Consider the following 20058-nt stretch of genomic DNA (forward strand, 5'->3'; position numbering starts at 1 on the left):
TAGGTAACAATATGACTTTCTCAAAGCTAATGCTTCTTGGGAAGTCAAAGCTTTGTAAGCCTTGTACCTAAAAATAAATCATTCTCTATTAAAGAACTCAAGAAAAGATAAGATTCTGAGAAAATATGGTTTAATTTTTGTTTCTTTTTTGGAGATGGAGTCTTACTGACTGGAGTGCAGTGGCACACGATCCCAACTCACTGCAACCTCTGCTTCCCAGGCTCAAGCAATTCTCCTGTCTCAGCCTCCTGAGTAGCTGGGATTACAGGCATGTGCCACCATGCCCAGCTAATTTTGTATTTTTAGTAGAGATGGTGTTTCACCATGTTAGCCAGGCTGGTCTTGAACTTCCGACCTCCAGGTGATCTGCCCTCCTCAGTCTCCCAAAATGCTGGGATTACAGACGTGAGCCACCATTGCCCGGCCATAAATACAGTTTAATTCTAGGAGTTCTAGAATTTTGAAATTTTTGATACAAGCTTTGCTCTTGATTATCATTTATTTCTAGATTAAATTTATGTTAATATAGCCCTTCTAAAATTTTAAAGTAAATTTAGAAATTTACCTTTAAGCTTTATTAACATTTTTAATTGTGGTATTTATTTTCTATCTAAGGCGTAATGCTTATAATGGTGATGGTCTAGCATTAAAATTTGTTGTCTTTACATTCACAATTAGACTACTGGGTTTGATATTTAAATATTTATAATTTTATAGAAAACTAAGCAAAGTATCTTAAGACAGGCATTTTCCATTTTGGTCAAATCTTGTGTGGCACATACATTTATTATGTTGATTGATTAATTGAGTTTGAGCTTGGTGTAGTATACATGATTACAGGATTTTTATACCACTGCTGCCAAGCTCTAGTGGGGAGAATGTATCCAACTTGATTTGTATAGCATCCGACATGCAAGTTCCCTGTTAATGGTGCCAGAGGTGGGTTCCCCCGCCACCTCTCTCAATCCTGCTCCTGCTATGAGTTTTTCTTCCTTAAATACATATCTTGAACTTGAGGTTAAGAAGAGGCATACATTAGCAATTTTGTGATATTAATTGATGAAGTTAATATTAATTCATTTAAAAAATTTGTTGAACTTGCAACATTATTTGACCAGCAAATATAGAGTGAGGCTAAGATGCCAACAGCCCACTGTTCAGTCTTATTATTTTCAGAATGAGAAATCTGTACCTTTGTCAGGATGGATGCCTTCACCTAGAAGGAATTCAGATTTCTTCCTTTTTGGCAAGGGCTAACTGCAGAAACAAGGGAACACATTTTTTAAAAGTCAGGAGTCCATTACAAATACATGGGCATTCAACACCTACATAAAATGCTCTATGAGATAAATGTGAATAACTGTATTTAACAAAGGGCTAGACTTTAAAATACCAGAATTCATAAAAAGGCTAAACTTACTTTGTAATTTAAGGGGAACACAAATCAACTAATTAGAATTAATAATAAAGAGTAATACTTATGCTGCTTTTTTCTTTCTTGAAATAACTGTGATCGAGATACTGTTAACTTGTTTCAGCCTCATGGTTTTTCTTGTTTGCTAAATTCCTGTTTGCTAAATCCCTGAAATATTCCTTTTCCCATCAAGGGGATATGTGTGGGTTTGTGCTAGAATCACTGTTTATGACTGTTTTCAGGATTTTCCATGTTTTATGAGATATATTTCATCTTTAGAATTTTGGGTGGGTCTAGATTTAGAAAACTGTTTTGGTTGGAATGATGAGGCTCTGGATCTCAGCGGGCTTTAGGGTTGGAAAAGTTGAAGCTCACAGAGAGAGCAAATAAACATGGTCATCAAAGCTGAGAATTAAGATCTGTTTATCCACCTGCACACTTGAATTAAATCTCATAGCAATGGGCAGAGCCATTTGACTTATGAAGATCCTGACAAAATAAATTACTCTAGGCATGTTTAAACGTCTATTTTTTGCCTGTGTTTAGACACAGAGGTGGGTGTAGTGACCATATGGTAGATGGAGAAGTTCTTGTGGAATTACTAAACTATTGATTTACAACAGGGAGAAGGCCACTAAAATAGTGGACAATGGTGAATTAAATGTAAAAGTCTGTTTGAGGTTTGGGGAAAGAAGCTTCAAATTGTAAAAATCACATGGACTCTTGTCCTTCAGCATTGAGCAGCATCATGACTGAAGATTGGAGAAAGGGGGGAGAGAGTACTCAGGTTAGGTGTGGCTCACATCACTTTTGCTTTAAGAGAATTCCTCGTGTGTAGGGTTATAAAGATACCTAAGATAAGGACTTGGGTAAGTATTCCCTAATTCATTTTCATTGTTTAAGTCTGTTGAGGTTCAAGTAAATAAAGCAATGCTTTTAATAATACCTTTTTAAAAAAATTTAGGGCACAATTTGTTGACTCTGAGATCTTTGTGGTCAAGATGAAAGTTGGCTTCTGATACATAAAAACAAAACAAAGCCTTTAATTTGTGTTGATTCTCTTGGTTCTGTAATTCTCTTTTCTCTACACTTCTTACTGTGGAGCGTGATTTATGGTGATAAAGAGCTCTGGTTTAACTTTTGAACTGAAAGTATAGCTTCAACTTTAGCATGTGATGACTGTGGAACAGTGAACCTCCTCCTTGAACCATTCTGCTGTGTACTTGTAAACCTTCCAGAATCTCCTTTTATTTATAAAGCTAGGGTTGGGTTGGATATTTCCTTGGGTAATTGCTTGATCTTGGTTTTTCAAATCTGTGTATAAATTCTAGAGCAGAAGGTTGTCAATATGTTTCAGAGGGCTCCGTAGTGTGGGGCTACTTCTGATGTAGCTCCATTCAACAACCCCTGCCGTTGTCTTAGTGTCTCAGTTGTTCATGTTAACGGGATGGCTTTTTCATGAAAGAGTCATAAATTGTTTCTCTAAATATCATTCCGTAGGGTCTTTGTGCTTAAGGTGGGTTACAATCTTGGACAACCCTGAAAATGAAAAAGAATTGGATTCTCTCTGGCTACCTTTTCCTCCACCATAGCCATTTCCTCACACAACCTGTCAGTATTCCCAGTTTCTATGTCTCTTCTCCAGCTTTTCCCATCCCCCTCAATTTTTTACCCTTTCTGGCACAGAGAAGTTGAATGATATCCTAATGTTTTGAACCTCACTCACACCCTACTCACGATACTAAGAATGATACCAGAATAAAACCTCTTTGGAAGGCAGCTGGAGAAATTATAGATAGTATAAGCCTATTTTTGATCAGCTATGCAAAGTGATTTACAAATCGTAATTATCTGGCAATATTAAGGTGTAACAAAATACTATAGTGAGTATAAAAGCAGGAAAATTAACTCAGCAATAGAATGTAGAGTGAAGTAGGGAGAGGTAGGTCTAGGGTTGGGACTTCATAACTATCCAAATGAGAAGTGATAAAGGCTTGAATTTTGAGAAGATTCATGGAAATGACAAGGGTGAGGGTCAGAATCAAATCTGTAGGAGAAGATATTATCATAGAAGCTAAAGGAGGAAGAAAACCTTCAGCAACCTAGGCTATTGGAATTGTGAGGATCAGAAATTGAGAATGAGATCTTGAAGGATGAGAAAACTGGTTGTGGTCTTCATAAAAGCAGTTTTGGAGATAACGCAGCAGAGGATGGTGGTAAGTAGAGGCAACAGGTTTAACTGACGTTTTCAAGAAATGTGACGGTGACATTGGTTTGGTTGATTGTTACGGAAAGATGCTAACCACTTAGCTGAAATTGAACAAGTTATGACCCAACAGGTACAGTATGATGTGTATGAAAAACACAAATTATATACATGCATATATATATATGAATATTTGGAAAGTTGTTTGCCAGAATTTTATTGGTAACTGTATCTGAGGGGATGATTTTTCATCTGAATTGGTTCCCTAGCTCTGCCCCCCAACAATTGCAGATTTAGGGAAATAAAGTATTAAATGAGAAATTATTTGGAAAGCATAGATAGTTTTTCAAGTGAGAGAACGTCCATGAAATAGATTCAACATACAGATAAAAGAGAACAGTTGATAGAAAAGAGTCCTAGAATAGATGTGAAGAAGTAGATCTTTCTGGCCAATTCAAGGGGTTATATTGGCCTTGATTCCTGATCCTGAAGGACCTTGTTTCTTGTTTGGCCCTTTTGGTAGAGTAAGCCCTGGTTTTGGGACTTCCCTGGATGAGAGGCTGTAAGACCAAATCAGGGCTGTGGGAGCTTGGGGGAAGAAGGAAGACTCTTGTGGATCTAAAATCTATATAGATTTGCTACAAGTTGCTATAAATATAATGGCCATTAAATTATTATAAATAAAGGAATGACATGGTATACAATGTACTCTGTATAGCTGCCAGTCTGACCATTTATTGCTTTATATTAGTTTTATACACAAGAATGATTATATGGAGGGCAAGCAATAGGTAGTCTCAAAGCTGAAAGTTTCAATAATTGATGAGTTTTCTATTCTCTCTTAATTATTTTTTGGGTTAACTCAATAAAATGAAGTCATTGTGACCTCGTGTATTCTGTTGTATTTATGACCTTGCTTGGTGTAGTGAAAACTAAAAGTTACATGACTTTTTCATATTTTAGAAATTATAATATTTCAGATTGTATCATTTCTACATGTTATACCAGCTATAGGAAAGAGTATTTTATGTCTTTTCTTTTAAGGTACCATTGTCCCCATCAGATTCAGTAAACTTCATATGGTTCAGGTATTAACTTATCCTAGATGCTATTTCAACATTTGCTTAGTACTGTCTTCTCCCACCTTGTCCCATCAGTAGGATATTTTAGTTTGAAAAAAAAAGTAAAAATATCTTATTGATGAGTAATATAATTTATGGAATCTTCAAAAGAGATGTAATTATAAGTAAGTACATTGTACTGAAATTAGCACATAGCCTTTATATGCTTTACTTTTTAAAAATGAGATATAATTTACTTGTAAATTGTTCGCATTAATTGTAAAAATATACAAGTATACTTAGATAAATGCCTAGTTTTGAGTTTTGCAAATGTATACATTTGTGTAACCAATATCCAGGCAAGATATAGCATATCTCCACCACCCCCTTTAGCAAATTGACTAGTGCACTCCCACCCCACCACCCCCACTCATGTCCTCCTCGAAACTTAGAAGCTGACCTTTTTCGGAAAAAGGGTCTTTGCAGATGCAGCGAAGATAAGGATGATGATGAGGTTCTATGGGATAAAGGTAGGCCTTAAATCCAATGGGAGTGTCACTGTAAGAGACAGAAAAAGACACAGATATAAGAGAAGAAGGCACAAGACAATGGAGGCAGGATTAACTTTATGTAACTACGATCCAAAGAATGACTTGGGCAACCAAAGCTGAAAGAGGCAGAAAAGGATTTGCCAGACTCCTTGAGAGGAAGCATGCCCTGCTGATAGGATATTGGGATTTCAAACTTCTAGTCTCTAGAATTGAGAGAATAAGTTCCTGTTGTTTAAGTCACCAAATTGTGGTCGTTTGTTACAGCAGCCCGAGGAAACTAATATACCTCCTCCATCCCTTGAAAATTCTGTTATGCCCCTTTCCAGTCAGTCCTCAATCCTCAAAGGCATGTAGTTTGCTTATTTCTATCACCATGGATTAGCTGTGCCTGCCTTTGACCTTAATATAAATGAAGTTATCTGGAGCATGTTCTTTTTGTATCTGTTTGGATTCTTTTGATCAGCATAATGTATGTGAATTTCATGTCATGTGTATCTGTATTATCCTTTTTATTACTGAGTGAAACTCAAATAGCTTGAATATACCATCATTTGTCTATAGATATTGTCTATAGAATATACCATCATTTGTTCATAGATACTCAGATTGTTTCTTCCTACTCATATTTTAGACATATATTACATCTTTTGTAGCTGTCACTGGTTTAGAAGTTACAGATTCTGTTATTGTTTTTGTAGTTGGGACCTTAAAGTTATAGTAATGACATTTTAATTTACATTGGTCTTCCTCACTGATAATGCGGAAACTCTGAATGTTTTAACTTTGGTTTCCTTCTCAAGTCTTCTGTGTTATTTTTGTGAATATAAGATATTTATTTTCAAAACTTGAAAATCATATGTTTTCTACATGGTATTCTTTTGCATACAGACATGAACGTATTTTTCAATTGGTGTGATCACTATTGCTTCTTGCAATCTACTTCCTCTGGGTTCTATTTTATTTTCTCCAATATTCAGAGTTTAATATTTTAGCTAATGCTTTAAAAAATTAAGTTCTTTGCCTTTACTTTGGCTAAAATATCTTCATTTTGCTCACATTGTTAAACTATAACTGCTTATAGAATTATAGTTTGATAATTTTTCCTCAACATGTTGAGGATAGTATCTCGGCTATCTAACTTTATTTTTTTCTAAGTCTGCTGTCAGTCAAAGTTTTATCCCTTTCTAGATAATCTGCTATTTCTCTCTGGCTTGACTTTATTCTCATGATATGGAAATGTACTGTATTTAGATGTAGACTTATTTATTTTGTTCAGTCTCCTAATTTTTAATCTAAGAACTCATGTCTTTAATTCTGGAAATTAGCCATTATCTCATTGAATAGTGTGCTTTATTCCTTTTTTAACATATGCTTTTAAGTTCAGGGGTACAAGTGCTGGTTTGTTACATAGGTAAACTTGTGTCATGGGGGTTTTCTGTACAGATGATTTCATCACCTAGGTATTAAGGTTAGTACCCATTAGTTATTTTTCCTCATCCTCTTCTTCCTCCCATCCTCTGCCCTCCAATAGGCACCAGGGTCTGTTGTTTCCCTCTGTGTGTCCATGTGTTCGCATCACTAAGCTCCCACTTATAAGTGAGAACATGGGGTATTTTGTTCTGTTTCTGTTAGTTTGCTAAGAATAATGGCCTCCAGCTCCATTCATGTCCCTGCAAAGGACATGATCTTATTCTTTTTTAAGACTGTATAGTATTCCATGGTGTGTGTGTGTGTGTGTGTGTAATATATATAAAACATAATAATCTATATAAAATATATATAAACTATATCACATAATCATATATAATATATAAAATATATGATATATAATATAGCATATGATACATATATCATATTTTATATACCATATATGATATGATATATCATGTATATTATATATTATATACATTATATATAAGTAATATATAATATATGTTATATGTTAAAGTAATATAGGTAATATATAAGTATAATATATAAGTAATAGCATTGAATATAATATATTTTATATATATATAATATATGTATCACATTTTCTTTATCCAGTCAGTTGTTGATGGGTATCTAGGTTGATTCCATGTCTTTGCTATTGAGAATAGTGCTGCAATGAACATATGTGTGTATGTGTGGGATACTGGGTTGAATGGTATTTCTGTCTTTAGGTTTTTGTGGAATTGCCACACCATCTTCCATAATGGTTGAACTAATTTACACTATCACAAAGAGTATATAAGCGTGTCTTTTTCTCCACAACCTCACCAGCATCTGTTATTTTTTGACTTTCTGATAATAGCCATTCTGACTGGTGTGAGATGGTATCTCATTGTGATTTTTATTTGCATTTCTTTAATATTCAGTGATGTTGAGTTTTTCATGATTGTTGGGCACTTGTGTGTCTTCCTTTGAGAAGTGTCTGTTCATTTCCTTTGCCCACTTGTCAATGATTTTTTTCCTTGTGAATTTAAGATCTTTATAGATGCTAAACATTAGACCTTTGTCAGATGCATAGTTTGCAAATGTTTTCTGCCATTCTGTAGGTTACCTGTTCAGTCTGACGATAGTTTCTTTTGTTGTACAGAAGCTCTTAATTACATCCCACTTGTCAATTTTTGCTTTTGTTGCAATTGCTTTTGGCATCTTTGTTATGAAATTTTTGCCTGTGCCTATATCCTAAATGGTATTACCTAGGTTTTCTTGCAGAGTTTTTATAGTTCTGGGTTTTACATTTATGTCTTTAATGCATCCTGAGTTAACTTTTATATATAGTATAAGGAAGGGGTCCAGTTTCAATCTTTTGCATATGGCTAGCCAGTTATCTCAGCATCATTTATTGAATAGTGAATCTTTTCCCCATTGCTTGTGTGTGTTTGTGTGTGTGCGTGTGTGTGTCTTTCTTTCCTTCTTTCTTCCTTTCCTTTCCTTTCCTTTCCTTTCCTTTCCTTTGCTTTCCTTTGCTTTGCTTTGCTTTGCTTTGCTTTGCTTTGCTTTGCTTTGCTTTGCTTTGCTTTGCTTTGCTTTCTTTCCTTCCTTTCTTTCTTTCTCTCCTTTTTTTTTTTTTTTTTTTTTTTTTGAGATGGAGTTTCGTTTTTGTTGCACAGTCTGGAGTGCAATGGTGCAATCTTGGCTCACCACAACTTCTGCCTCCCAAGTACAGGCAATTCTCCTGCCTCAGACTCCCAGGTAGCTGGGATTACAGGCATTCGTCACCATGCCTAGCTAATTTTGTATTTTGTTTGTTTGTTTGTTTGTTTATTTAGTTTTTGTAGAGATGTGGTTTCTCCATGTGGGTCAGGCTGATTTTGAACTCCTGACCTCAGGAGATCCACCTGCCTTGGGCTCCCAAAGTGCTAGGATTACAGGCATGAGCCACCACACCCAGCCCTCCATTGCTTGTTTTTGTCAGGTTTGTCAAAGATCAGACAGTTGTAGATGTGTGGTCTTACTTCCGGGTACTCTATTCTGTTCCATTGGCCTATCTGTTCTTGGAGCAGTACCATGCTGTTTTGGCTACTGTAGCTCTGTAGTATAGTTTGAAGTCAGGTAGCATGATGCCTCCAGCTTTGTTATTTTTACTTCTTATTGCCTTAGCTCTTTGGGCTCTATTTTGGTTCCATGTGAATTTTAACATAGTTTTTTCCAGTTATGTGAAAAATGTCAATGGTAGTTTAATGGAAATAGCATTAAATCTACAAATTGTTTTGGGCAGTATGGCTATTTTAATACAGTTGATTCTTCTATTCATGAGCATGGAATGTTTTTCCATTTGTTTGTGTCATCTCTGATTTCTTGGGTAGTGTTATGTTGTTCTCTTTATAGAGATCTTTCATCTCGTTAGTTACCTGTATTCCTGGTTATTTTATTCTTTTTGTGGCAATCGTGAATGAGAGTTTGTGATTTGACTCTTGGCTTGACTGTTGTTGATGTGTAGGAGTGCTAGTGATTTTTGTATGTTGATTTTGTATCCTGAGACTTTGCTGAAGTTGCCTCTCTGTTTAAGGTGTGTTTTATTCATTCTCTTTACTCTTTCCTTCTGTAGTAACTACTAATCATGTATTTGAATGTTTCTGTTTTTTTCTTACATGCTTAGTACCTTTTTATCTTGTTTTGTGATACAGTTCTTTAAAAGTGTTTTTGGTTATGTCATTTTCTTCTACCATACAAGTTGTTCATAGAATTTTTTTGTGAAGTTTTAGAATTTTCATTTCATTGTAATGTGCATATTCTTGCTTTTTCCCATGTGATTTCTAGTTATCCCTTTATCTCTTCAGATAATCTCTAAATACTTATTTTAAAGGCTCCTTCAGAGTGTCCTTATTTCTGGTTTTTTAGGTGTGAAGTTTTCTTGTTGCTGATATTGATGACTGTTTCTCATGAAGGTTTACTTGCTCGTGTGATTTGTTCATTTTGATGTTAAGGTAGCATTTCATGGAAGTCCAGGTCTCAGGATTGTAGAAAATATCTAGAGAGTAGTTCTATGTTTATTTTTTCTTTCTGGGTTTTCCTGGATCTGGACAAATTCTTATTTTAACTTGTCAACATCATACTACAATGATAATTTTAATTTGGATCCCAGCCTTGTGGACTTGGTGTTCTTATGTCTCATGAATTATATTTTCTCTTGTGCTTACCTGCTGTGTCCTCCCAAGCTAGGGTCAGAATCCTCTGCTCTGTCCAGTTAGGGCAGGGGGTCATGGACAAACAGCCCTCTTGACTCCGTCTACATAAAAGGAGCTAAGTGCCAGATCTTCACATAAATATTTCTTGGCCTGGGTTGAGGACCTTGCCCTAAATTTTACCTCTGGCTGGTCTGACATTCCCATGAGCCATTCAGCTTTAGCTTCTGGACTCAACTCTGCCTCTGAGTTTCCTCTTTGTTTCTAAGTTTGGTTGTGTATTAACCACTTTTTGGGTGGGGGAGGTAGAGACACGAAGGGCAGGGATATTTTATTTAGTATTTCTTCTATGTAAGTATAGCAGAAAGAAAAGAAACATTTTCAGCAGGGTGTATTTATCAAAAGTCTGATTATACTCACAATTAAACACAATTTTTGTTTTTCTTTTACAGCTAGTTATGTATCAAATCCCATTTGCAAGGGTTGTTTGTCTTGTTCAAAGGACAATGGGTGCAGCCGATGTCAACAGAAGTTGTTCTTCTTCCTTCGAAGAGAAGGGATGCGCCAGTATGGAGAGTGCCTGCATTCCTGCCCATCTGGGTACTATGGACACCGAGCCCCAGATATGAACAGATGCGCAAGTGAGCATTTGGCTTTGTCTATCCTGTATTGCTGGATATGTAACTTAGGAGAGGAGCTAAGTTGAAGATCTTGACTGATTTTTTTTTAAAAAAATGTAATAGGTGATAGAAATAGTTTAAGCTTGCTGGGTGTGGTGGGTCATGCCTGTAATCCCAGCACTTTGGGAGGCCAAGGTGGGTGGATCACTTGAGGCCAGGAGTTGGAGACCAGTCTGGCCAACATGGGGAAACCCCATCTCTATACAAATACAAAAATTAGCTAGGCATGATGGTGTACACCTGTAATCCCAGCTACTGGGATGGCTGAGGTACCAGAATCACTTGAACCTGGGAGGTAGAGGTTGCAGTGAGCTGCGGTAGCACCGCTGTGCTCTAGCATGGGCAACAGAGTGAGATGTCATCTAAAAAAAAAAAAAAGGTCTAAGCTCAAACTTGCAAAAAATGAGTGTGGTAGGATAAGAGCACTTTTACTTTGTTTTGTATAGAACTGTAAGACACAATCACACATACACACTTTATTTTAGATTATGTAAGTCGTTTTTTAATCATAAGGATCTCAAGCACAATCTTGTTTGACAGATTTTTGTAAAGAGTACTTAGTGCTTATAAAAGAACAAACCACAAAGGAATTTAAGTACTTTATGCTGAGAACAATCTCTCTGGTTTACCAATTTCTATAGCTTCTTTTTCTCTTTTTATGTGAGTTGGCAATCTTCGCTAGTCTAACCTGCAATTAAACATATGGTAAAGGTGGTTTCTTTAAGTAGCATTACTGATGTAACTAAAATGTTTAGGTTATTTTAAAGTAATCTGAGGTATAAGTTTAACAACTATTTTAAAAAGTTTAAGGAATGGCATTTTTTTTACATAGGAATGAGGGTGCAGTTTTTCATCTTTTAATCCAAAAGTCACTTAGAATGAGTCTCATCTTCTAGGTCAGCCATAGAAATTGTGGTTTAAAAAAATAAATGAGATACCAAAGGAACATCCCTTTGTTTAAGGAACTCAAATTTTAGGGGATAGAAGGGATAAGAACAAGGGGACCACAGAATAAAATGACAAATGGTAAGCAGGTTATTCATAATTTAATATATTAAGTGCTGTGTCAGTAATCATTAAATCACTCTCATATATATGTATATATGTGAGATAATTAAATCTCATATTTCTGAGAGTGATTTAATGATCTCCCACTAACACACTGTGTATGTGACTATTCAGGCAAGACAGTCTTTAGGTGAGAAGAGTTTGAATTACATCATCCAAGGACAATATTATTTTGGAAGGTGGCAGAACTAGTGGGGGCTGGTTAAATAAATTTAGAAAGAAGGATCCACATATATGTAAAAATAATGTGTTTGGGGAACAAGAACAAGAACCTGGAGTGTTACTTGGCATTTTGGCAATGCAGTTCTCTGTTTCATGGGACCTGTCCTACATTGCTGGACATTTAGTGTCCTTGGTCCCTGCCCATTAAATGTCCTTTGTGTCTTCAAACTACTGTTATAAGCAAACGTGTCCCCAAACATTTTTAAACACTTCCTGGAAGAGCAGTACGGTAGCTGGATGAAATCCATTGAAGAGCCTATGCCTAGTGGGAGGTGTGGTTGAAATTGAGGATGGAAAAGGAGGCTGCAGTGTAACTGATAAACGTGTTGCCTGCCAGGCTAAGAAGTCTTGCTATTATCTGAGGTACTGAGTAGGCAGTGAACTAAAGATATTGCTTTAAGATAATTCTAGCAGAAGTGAGGGAGATGAACTGGAGAGGAACAAAAAGTAGAGGAAGGCTATTGTAATGAATACAGATTAGAAATCTTGTTCTGATGATTTTTTTTGTGGGTAATGAATTGCAGAGGCTTTAAAAATAGAAACAATGGGGCCTGGTAACTACCTGGACAGGGCTAAGAGAAACAATCAAACTTGATCGTAAGGTTTTCTAGCTGAGGTACTGGATGAGGTTATGTCATTAGCAGAGTTAGAAATATTTAGGCTTAGAGGAAACTTGGATCTACCTTCATTTCATGGAATTGTTTGGATTAACATTTAAAGGAAACAACTCCCCACCAGTTAATAGACTGGCTTGCAAATTGTTTGCAAATATGAATTTTGTTCTTAAGGCATATGGTTTAGGCTACCTGATAGTTTATCTCTCATAGTTTATAAACTTCCAGAAGGAGATTGGGTCCACCTTGGAAAGGATTCCTGTTCAGATTGCTTTAGACTACCTATGGGGGGATGGTTTGAGTCCACAACTTTATTCTTTATGCTTTTCATTCTGGACTACCAGTGCACAAGGAAGACAAGGCAAGAGTGTAGATGGATAGAGGCATTTATTCCAAGTTCTAGAGCTGGCATTGTATGTACTGTATATGGATAAGAGGCTGGCCATATAATATATTACTAAATGTGGGACACTGGGAAGTGAAAGAGGCTGTCATTAACAACTATGCAGGGAGATTGGATGTAAACCAGGACCATCCTGTGCAAACTGGTGTGAATGGTCACCTCAGCAATACTTTGTAGTATATGAGTGGAGTCTTCCTTAGAGAGATACTCTCAGGCAGGAGTTAATAGCACATTTTGGCTTAGTTTTCTTTTCTCAGAAATGGAAAGGAGAGCAGTGACTGTAAATCAGCCTTAGAAAGAAAATCTGCATATGAGAAAGGCTTTGCTATGGATAGACTTCTTGTAAGTGAATACAATCAATGTTGGAGTTTACTGACCTAGAGGAAATCGTTACCTGGTACAAGCGGGAAGTGCTATTAACAAGACCCCATTGGAGCAAAGTGAAAAATGGAAAATTATTTCTTATCAGTATATGACTTTGGATAATCATGTTTCTTTCATACCAATTATTTGCTCTTTTTCATGACTATTTTGCATATATTGCATTGATGTTTGTATTTTGTTTAGGGGATGAGAAAGATTTAAATTGGAAAAGCTGTCACAGACTTAGAATTTGAGATCATATCTACTTTTCACTTCCTTAAAAGATTATTCCTCAATAGTAGAGAAGAAAATTATACTTTTAGCAATAGTAGCCTAAAAAATCTTATAAGTGAAACTTGCTCATCTGTTTCCTAATCACTAGAGTGTGATTTCCAATGTAAATTAATCTCCTTCTTTTGAAGGAAGATTTGCTCTCTGAAAAGTTGTCTGAGGTTGGCTTCTTGGTACACATAGTATGAAGCTTATAAACTTCAACCACACTTACGGAAACCAATCCAACAACTATCTGAGTAATTCTGTAAATACATGTACTAACAGACTCTAGAAGCTGCCATTGTCCCTGATACTATGTTAGATGTTATTTCATTCATGTTTTTCTCATTCATTAATGAAACCATTTACATAAAACTTTGTTTTTTAAATTGTTCTACATAGTCCTTGCAGAAAGCTTAGAAGAGTACCTAGGCCTAAAAAACGCAAAAGCAAACACGTCTCTCAAAGATAACAACAGTTAACAAGAGATAACAACAGTTAACAAAAGATAACAAAAACCGTTTCATCTTCTGTTCTTGACATTTTTGTTTCTATGAGTATTTGTTGTTTTCCTCACCTTACAAATGTGTCATTGTGTTTTGTAACTTGTTTTAATGAATTATGAACATATTTTCATGCCATTAAATATGGCTGCAAATATTCTACTGAATGATTAATTGCCTATTGAAATTTTGGTTTTAATTTTTCATAATTATAAGCAGTTCTGTGAAAAATATCCTTATACATAAATTTTTGCTCTCTCATACACATTTTTACACATTTGCCTGGTTTATTTTTATAAGATGAACGTTTAAACATAATACATGTTTTAAAGATATATATTGACAAATGAATTTCTAGAAAAGTTGTATCAGTTTACATCTTCACTAACAGTGGACATTTTCGCTTGCATCTCTCTGGTTATTAATAACAAGGATAAAACTGCATTTTTTTCTTAATATGCTTTTTCTTTGATACAAATGAAGCTGAACATGTATTTGTCACTTAAATATTGGCATTGTAGGATGTTTACCAGAGTCACTGCCCCCCTTTTTTTCTATTTGCACAACTGTCATGTTTTTAGTTATTAAAAAATAAACTTTTTGATGTATCATGCAGAAATAAATTCACAAATAATAAATGGAGTGTTTAATGAACTATTACAAAATAGATACATTTAACTCCCACTGATGTCAAGAAAGAATGTTAGTACTACCCACTCACTAACTTCCCATTCACTTACTGTCTTCTCCTTTGGCATAACTACTATCTTGACTGGTAAACAAAACACATATAAAACATTATTCATGGCAACACTATTTATTCTAATTACAGCTTGGAAACAACTCAAATGTCCAAACAGTATAATACCTAAAAAATACAGTATATTAATATTGACATTGAACAGAAAGCAAAGAAAAGCCAGGGGAGGAGGCTATGACCAAGTCACTAGGAAAACAGAGAGGATGATGTCCCAGAAGCAGAAGTGGGAAGACTTGAGAAGAAGAAAGTGGTCAATGTTAACGTTGCACTGTTTAAACAATAGAGTGCTGACCTTCATGTGAGCCATTTCATTGTTTTTGTTGGGGCACTATCCTGATTGCTATGGTTTTGGGGAGCACATGGAGTCATAGGAAAGCAGCCAGTGATTATACCACTCGTTCTCTTCTTCCTCTAAGTATATTTAAAAAGAGTATCTGATCACTGGAAGGCTTACACAGATGGGGAAGTTGGGGTGTGTGTGTGTGAGTGTGTGTGTGTGTCTGTGAGTGACAGGAGACATAACTAGGAAAGAGCCAGCTGAGGAGGATAGACAAAAAAAAAAAAAATGAAGAAACAAGATCACTGAAGGGACAGAAGAGGATAGAGTCTAAAACATAGGTGAGGAAATTAGCCTTGGAAAACATTTATTCAGCAATTTATGAAGTATCTACCTCCTGTCAATCAAGGTTAGGGATTCTTTTATGTCAAGTACCAGGAAGGTATCAGAAATATGCTGAAATTAAGGAAAAAGGAGCAGTCAACTTTTTTTAACCTCCAAATTTATGTATAAGAAAACAATATACTTTTGCCAGAAGTAGTATTTTGAAAAATCATCTGTAAACAAATACGGAAATGACTTCTTTTATAATTCTGGATCCATGAATTTGCTACATTTCAACTATTTCTGCTACGTTTTATGATTCTATCCTTGTTTTGACATTTTGTGAAATAGGTATTTAGGCTAAGAGAACACTACGTTTTGTTTCCTGTTTTTCTTTCTTTCCTTCCTTTTTGTTGTTTTTGTTGTTGTTGCACAGTCATAGCTCACTGAAGCCTCAATCCCTTCTGTGCTGAAGGGATCCTCCCCCTACAGCCTCCCCAGTAGCTAAGACTACAGGCATGCGCCACCATAGCCAGCTAATTTTTTTAAAAAATATATTTTTAGAGATGCCTGGCTGTTATTTATTTAAATATTTTTAGAGATGAGGTCTTGCCATGTTGGCCGGTTTCTAACTCCTGGCCTGAAACAGTCCTCCCACTTCAGCCTCTCAGGTAGCTGAGATCACGGGTGTGAGCTGCTACATTTTGCTTTTGAAATAAAATGACACAGGTTTTAAAAACTAGTCATTTTTAACATATAAGAAAATCCAAAGTTAAATATAATCATCTTTTAATTTGTGAACTCCAAGATCACTATTTAGGTGTTTTTAAAGAATTACTACATGTCATCAAGTTTGAGTGCCTTTAGAAACACCTGTTCTCTTTCTTTTTTTTTTTGTCTCCCAGGCTGAAGTGCAGTGGTATGATCTCAGCTCACTGTAACCTCTACCTCCTGGGTTCAAGCAATTCTTGTGCCTCAGCCCCCCGAGTAGCTGGAACTACAGGCGTGCGCCACCACTCCTGGCTAATTTTTTGTATTTTTAGTGGAGATGAAGTTTTGCCCGTGGCCCAGGCGGGCCTCAAACTCCTGAGCTCAGGAAATCCACCGATCTTGGCCTCCGAAAGTGCTAGGATTACAGTCATGAGCCACTTCACCCAGCCTGTCATTCTTGAATAATGTAATTTAATGATGCATTTGGGGAAAAAAAAAGTCTAGGTATTTAGAATTAACATAAATGTCTTTGAAATGTCTTTAGTCAAATCTGGACAACTGTGGACACACATATAATTACTCTAAGTACCATAAATTCTATATAATGTGTTTGAAGATCTATAAAGATGCAGACCTCCAAATATATTGATGGAACCCCAGTATGTTTGGGATTACATGAGAAATAAAAATAACAAATGTCTTTATTTGGAAGATACTTGGACCATTAGGTTGGAGACCATCAGGTTGCATATGAAACTGATACAGAATTAGACAACAGTATTAGATAACATCATTACATAAAGTGATGCTGAAGCCCAATCGGCCAGTGGGGTCAGTGTGTTGCACAGTTATAGAAGGGATCACGGAAGGGACAAGTTAGTGGTTAGGTTAGAACAGTCATGAAAAATTGTGGGGCTCAGCTGTATCCTTCCCTTCCTTCACCATCTAACCTGGGTGGTGAGGCTGTGAAGAGTTAGGGGCATTCTAGGTTTAGAGGAAATGCATGAGCATGAGGGGTGAAAGGACCAGTGACAAGACCTGATAGATGACCTGGAGATGAGTGATTAATGTTGACCAACTAAAGGTAATAGAATTCAAATTCAGGGACTGTATTCTGATTACACTTAAACCAGAAATGTTCTAAATAATGTGTTAGAGTTATTTTACTTTAGTTTAATCTTTATGAAACCAGCACATGGATAAGGACTACATTTTAGAAGCCTATAATATTCTTTAATTTTGGAATACAGGCAGTGGTAGAATTAAGGAAGCCTGATGAAAACAGCCACTTGCATGGTTTTCCCAACAGTATTAGTAGGTATTTATCTGCTGAGGAAAGAGAGGGGAAGACTATAATTTAGGGGATGTCTTAGGCTGCTTAATATAGCGTACACATTGAGCAAACATTTACTGCTTATATACTAGGCAGGGCCAATGTGTGTTTTTATAAAAAACAAAATGGAAGGGAATTGAATGTGCTAAGAACTGTGAGGGTGACACATCGGCTGCTCAGGGAACCCATGGGGCATCAGTGACTTGCCCTTGGAGATGGGTGAGTCTTCAGATTTCCCAGAGAATGTGTTATAAAACTATCTTGAAGGAGGAGTAGGGTGAATAACAGCAAGAGGGTAAAGGGTACTCATAGCAGAGAGTTACTTGAGCGTTGGAATGCAAAGTGTGAGAAATGAAATCTTGGAAGCTGAGGATGGAGGATTTGTAAGCTGGGAAGACATATAATGCTCTTGTTGTAGAATATCGTCTGTTGTCAGCAGAGGAAATAGGTTGAGCAGAGCCAGAGAGGAGGCACAGAGACCGATTAGGAAGCTGTTGCTCTAATCCCAGGCCAGAAACGAGGACTTCAGCTAAGGCAGCGGTACTTGAGGTAGGGAAGAAGAGACAGATTCAAGAGATTAGAAGATAGAACCAGCAGAAGGTGGTTCACTGGACACAAGGGTAACAGAGAGGGAAGAGACCTCAATGACTCACAGGTTTCTGCTTATTGTATTGTATTGTATTGTATTGTATTGTACTGTATTGTATTGTATTTTTTTAGACAGAGTCTCACTCTAGTCGCCCAGGCTGGAGTGCAATGGCACGATCTTGGCTCACTGCAATCTCCACCCTCTGGGTTCAAGCAATTCTCCCGCCTCAGTCTCCCAAGTAGCTGGGATTACAGATGCCTGCCACCACGCCTGGCTAATTTTTGTATTTTTATTAGAGACGGGGTTTCACTATGTTGGCCAGGCTGGTCTCAAACTCCTGACCTGGGGTGATCTGCCTGCTTCGGCCTCCCAAAGTGCTGGATTGCAGGCGTAAGCTACCATGCCCAATCAGGTTTCTGCTTTAAAGAATTGTACAAATACTGGTTTATTGGATATTATTATTATTGGATTATTAGATATTATTGATTTATTGGTATTATTGGATATTATTGATTTTGGTTTTGATTGATAGATAGCAAAAGGAGTTCAGGTTTAGAAATGTTGACTTGTGTAGGGATGTGCATTGGAGAGTCGGGTACCTGAGTCTGTTTTAGATACAAGCCACTTAGGATCTAGTATCTCCTTGCTATCCTGTCACATCTGACGATCCTATTAATACTGATCACAACTACTGATCACAGGTGCAGATATTACCAGGAATATTTATTATGCTTTAAATGCTTACCAGGATGCTAATATATGGTTAAACCTGAATCTGACAAGCTCAGAGAGTTTTGCAAACCTACCCCAAGGACACACAAGTATGGAGAGCTAAGAATAGGATCTAGGATTCTCTCTAACTCTAATGCCCATGTTTCTTTAATTAAACCATGCAGCTTCTCTTGGAGAAAACAAAATAAAAAATGCATCATTTGGTCCCTGTTCAACTGCCTATCATAAAAAAGAAATACATCATTGGATAGGGTTAGGATTTGTTCCCCTTTGGCAGAAGGTGGGAGAGGTAGGTCTTCACTTTGAAGTGGTACACTTTCAGCATTCTTTTGTGCTGGTTTCTTTCCCAAATTGAAAGGGACCTTGCCTACAGCCCAGTCTGCAGAAGGCACTCCATGGGTTAACAGGGTCCTGCCAGCTGGAGAAAGCTCATTGCCCTGAAGTGGCTTTACATCACTATGCAGGAGGTGCTACCGGCTGGTTAATACACTGGACATCACTTGGTGAGGTGGACACCCTACTATCCGCTTATTAGAAGATAGCTGGATACTCTTACATGCTGAGTCTCTCAGGTCTTTTATGCTTTCTTCTGAAGAAAATCCATCTTTGCAAGACAACTGGCTATATTTGGATGTACCTATGACTGGGATAAAACAAAACATTTGTCAATTTATTTTTTCTTTCATAAAGTGGACCCATGTAGGTCAAACCTGCATTGTGCAAGGGTCAACTGTACCTTAAATGATGTAATACAGACAAAATTGTTATGCAGTTATAAATGCAAGTATTAGAAAAATCTGAATTTTGTTGCCTAGTTCTTTCTTAAGCAAATGGTCAGTTTAAGTGTTTCAAATCCCATTAAAAATATCAAAACATTCAATTTTATCTTCTAAAAAGAGAAATCAGTTTATGGTAAATCTTGTCTCTAAAAGAACACTGGATTGGAAGAAATGGTGGGCTCCGATTTGAGCTCCGACAGTAACTAGCTCTGTAAGCTTAGACAAAGTATGTAACACACTCTGGAATAATAGCATCCTAGTAACTTGGGTCTATGGAAACATCTCAGTAAAGGATTAATATCTGATGTTGGCAGTTTCTTTTTACAGTATTGGTCATGTTATGACTTTCTGTGTATTTTAAGTCTAGTTTATTGTTCAGTCTCTCCCTCCCACTCTTATTTCTGCTTGGCTTATGGTTAAGGACTGTGCATACCTTTGTTTCTTAAAGACAAAACATGAGACATAAAAACTTTAATAAGATATTTAGTAATTTGGTGCCTAATTTGAAAATGTACCTCTGTATAATCTGAAATATTTTTGTTTGTTACAATATTATGCTATTACACTAAAATATAAAAAATG

The 20058-nt window shown here is 36.4% G+C and overlaps 1 protein-coding gene across 3 annotated transcripts in view; it reads left to right on the forward strand.

Annotated features, from left to right (window-relative positions):
- RSPO2 (R-spondin 2) overlaps positions 1–20058 on the forward strand; it is a 168660-nt gene that overhangs the window by 74891 nt on the left and 73711 nt on the right. For all 3 annotated transcript variants that reach the window (XM_050800277.1, XM_050800276.1, XM_050800278.1), the window contains one exon: positions 10298–10486. In XM_050800277.1, the coding sequence (XP_050656234.1) occupies positions 10298–10486 (189 nt within the window). The remainder of the gene's footprint in view (positions 1–10297; positions 10487–20058) is intronic.

The sequence above is a fragment of the Macaca thibetana genome, chromosome 8, assembly GCF_024542745.1.
Source record: "Macaca thibetana thibetana isolate TM-01 chromosome 8, ASM2454274v1, whole genome shotgun sequence".
NCBI classification, from domain to species: domain Eukaryota; kingdom Metazoa; phylum Chordata; class Mammalia; order Primates; family Cercopithecidae; genus Macaca; species Macaca thibetana.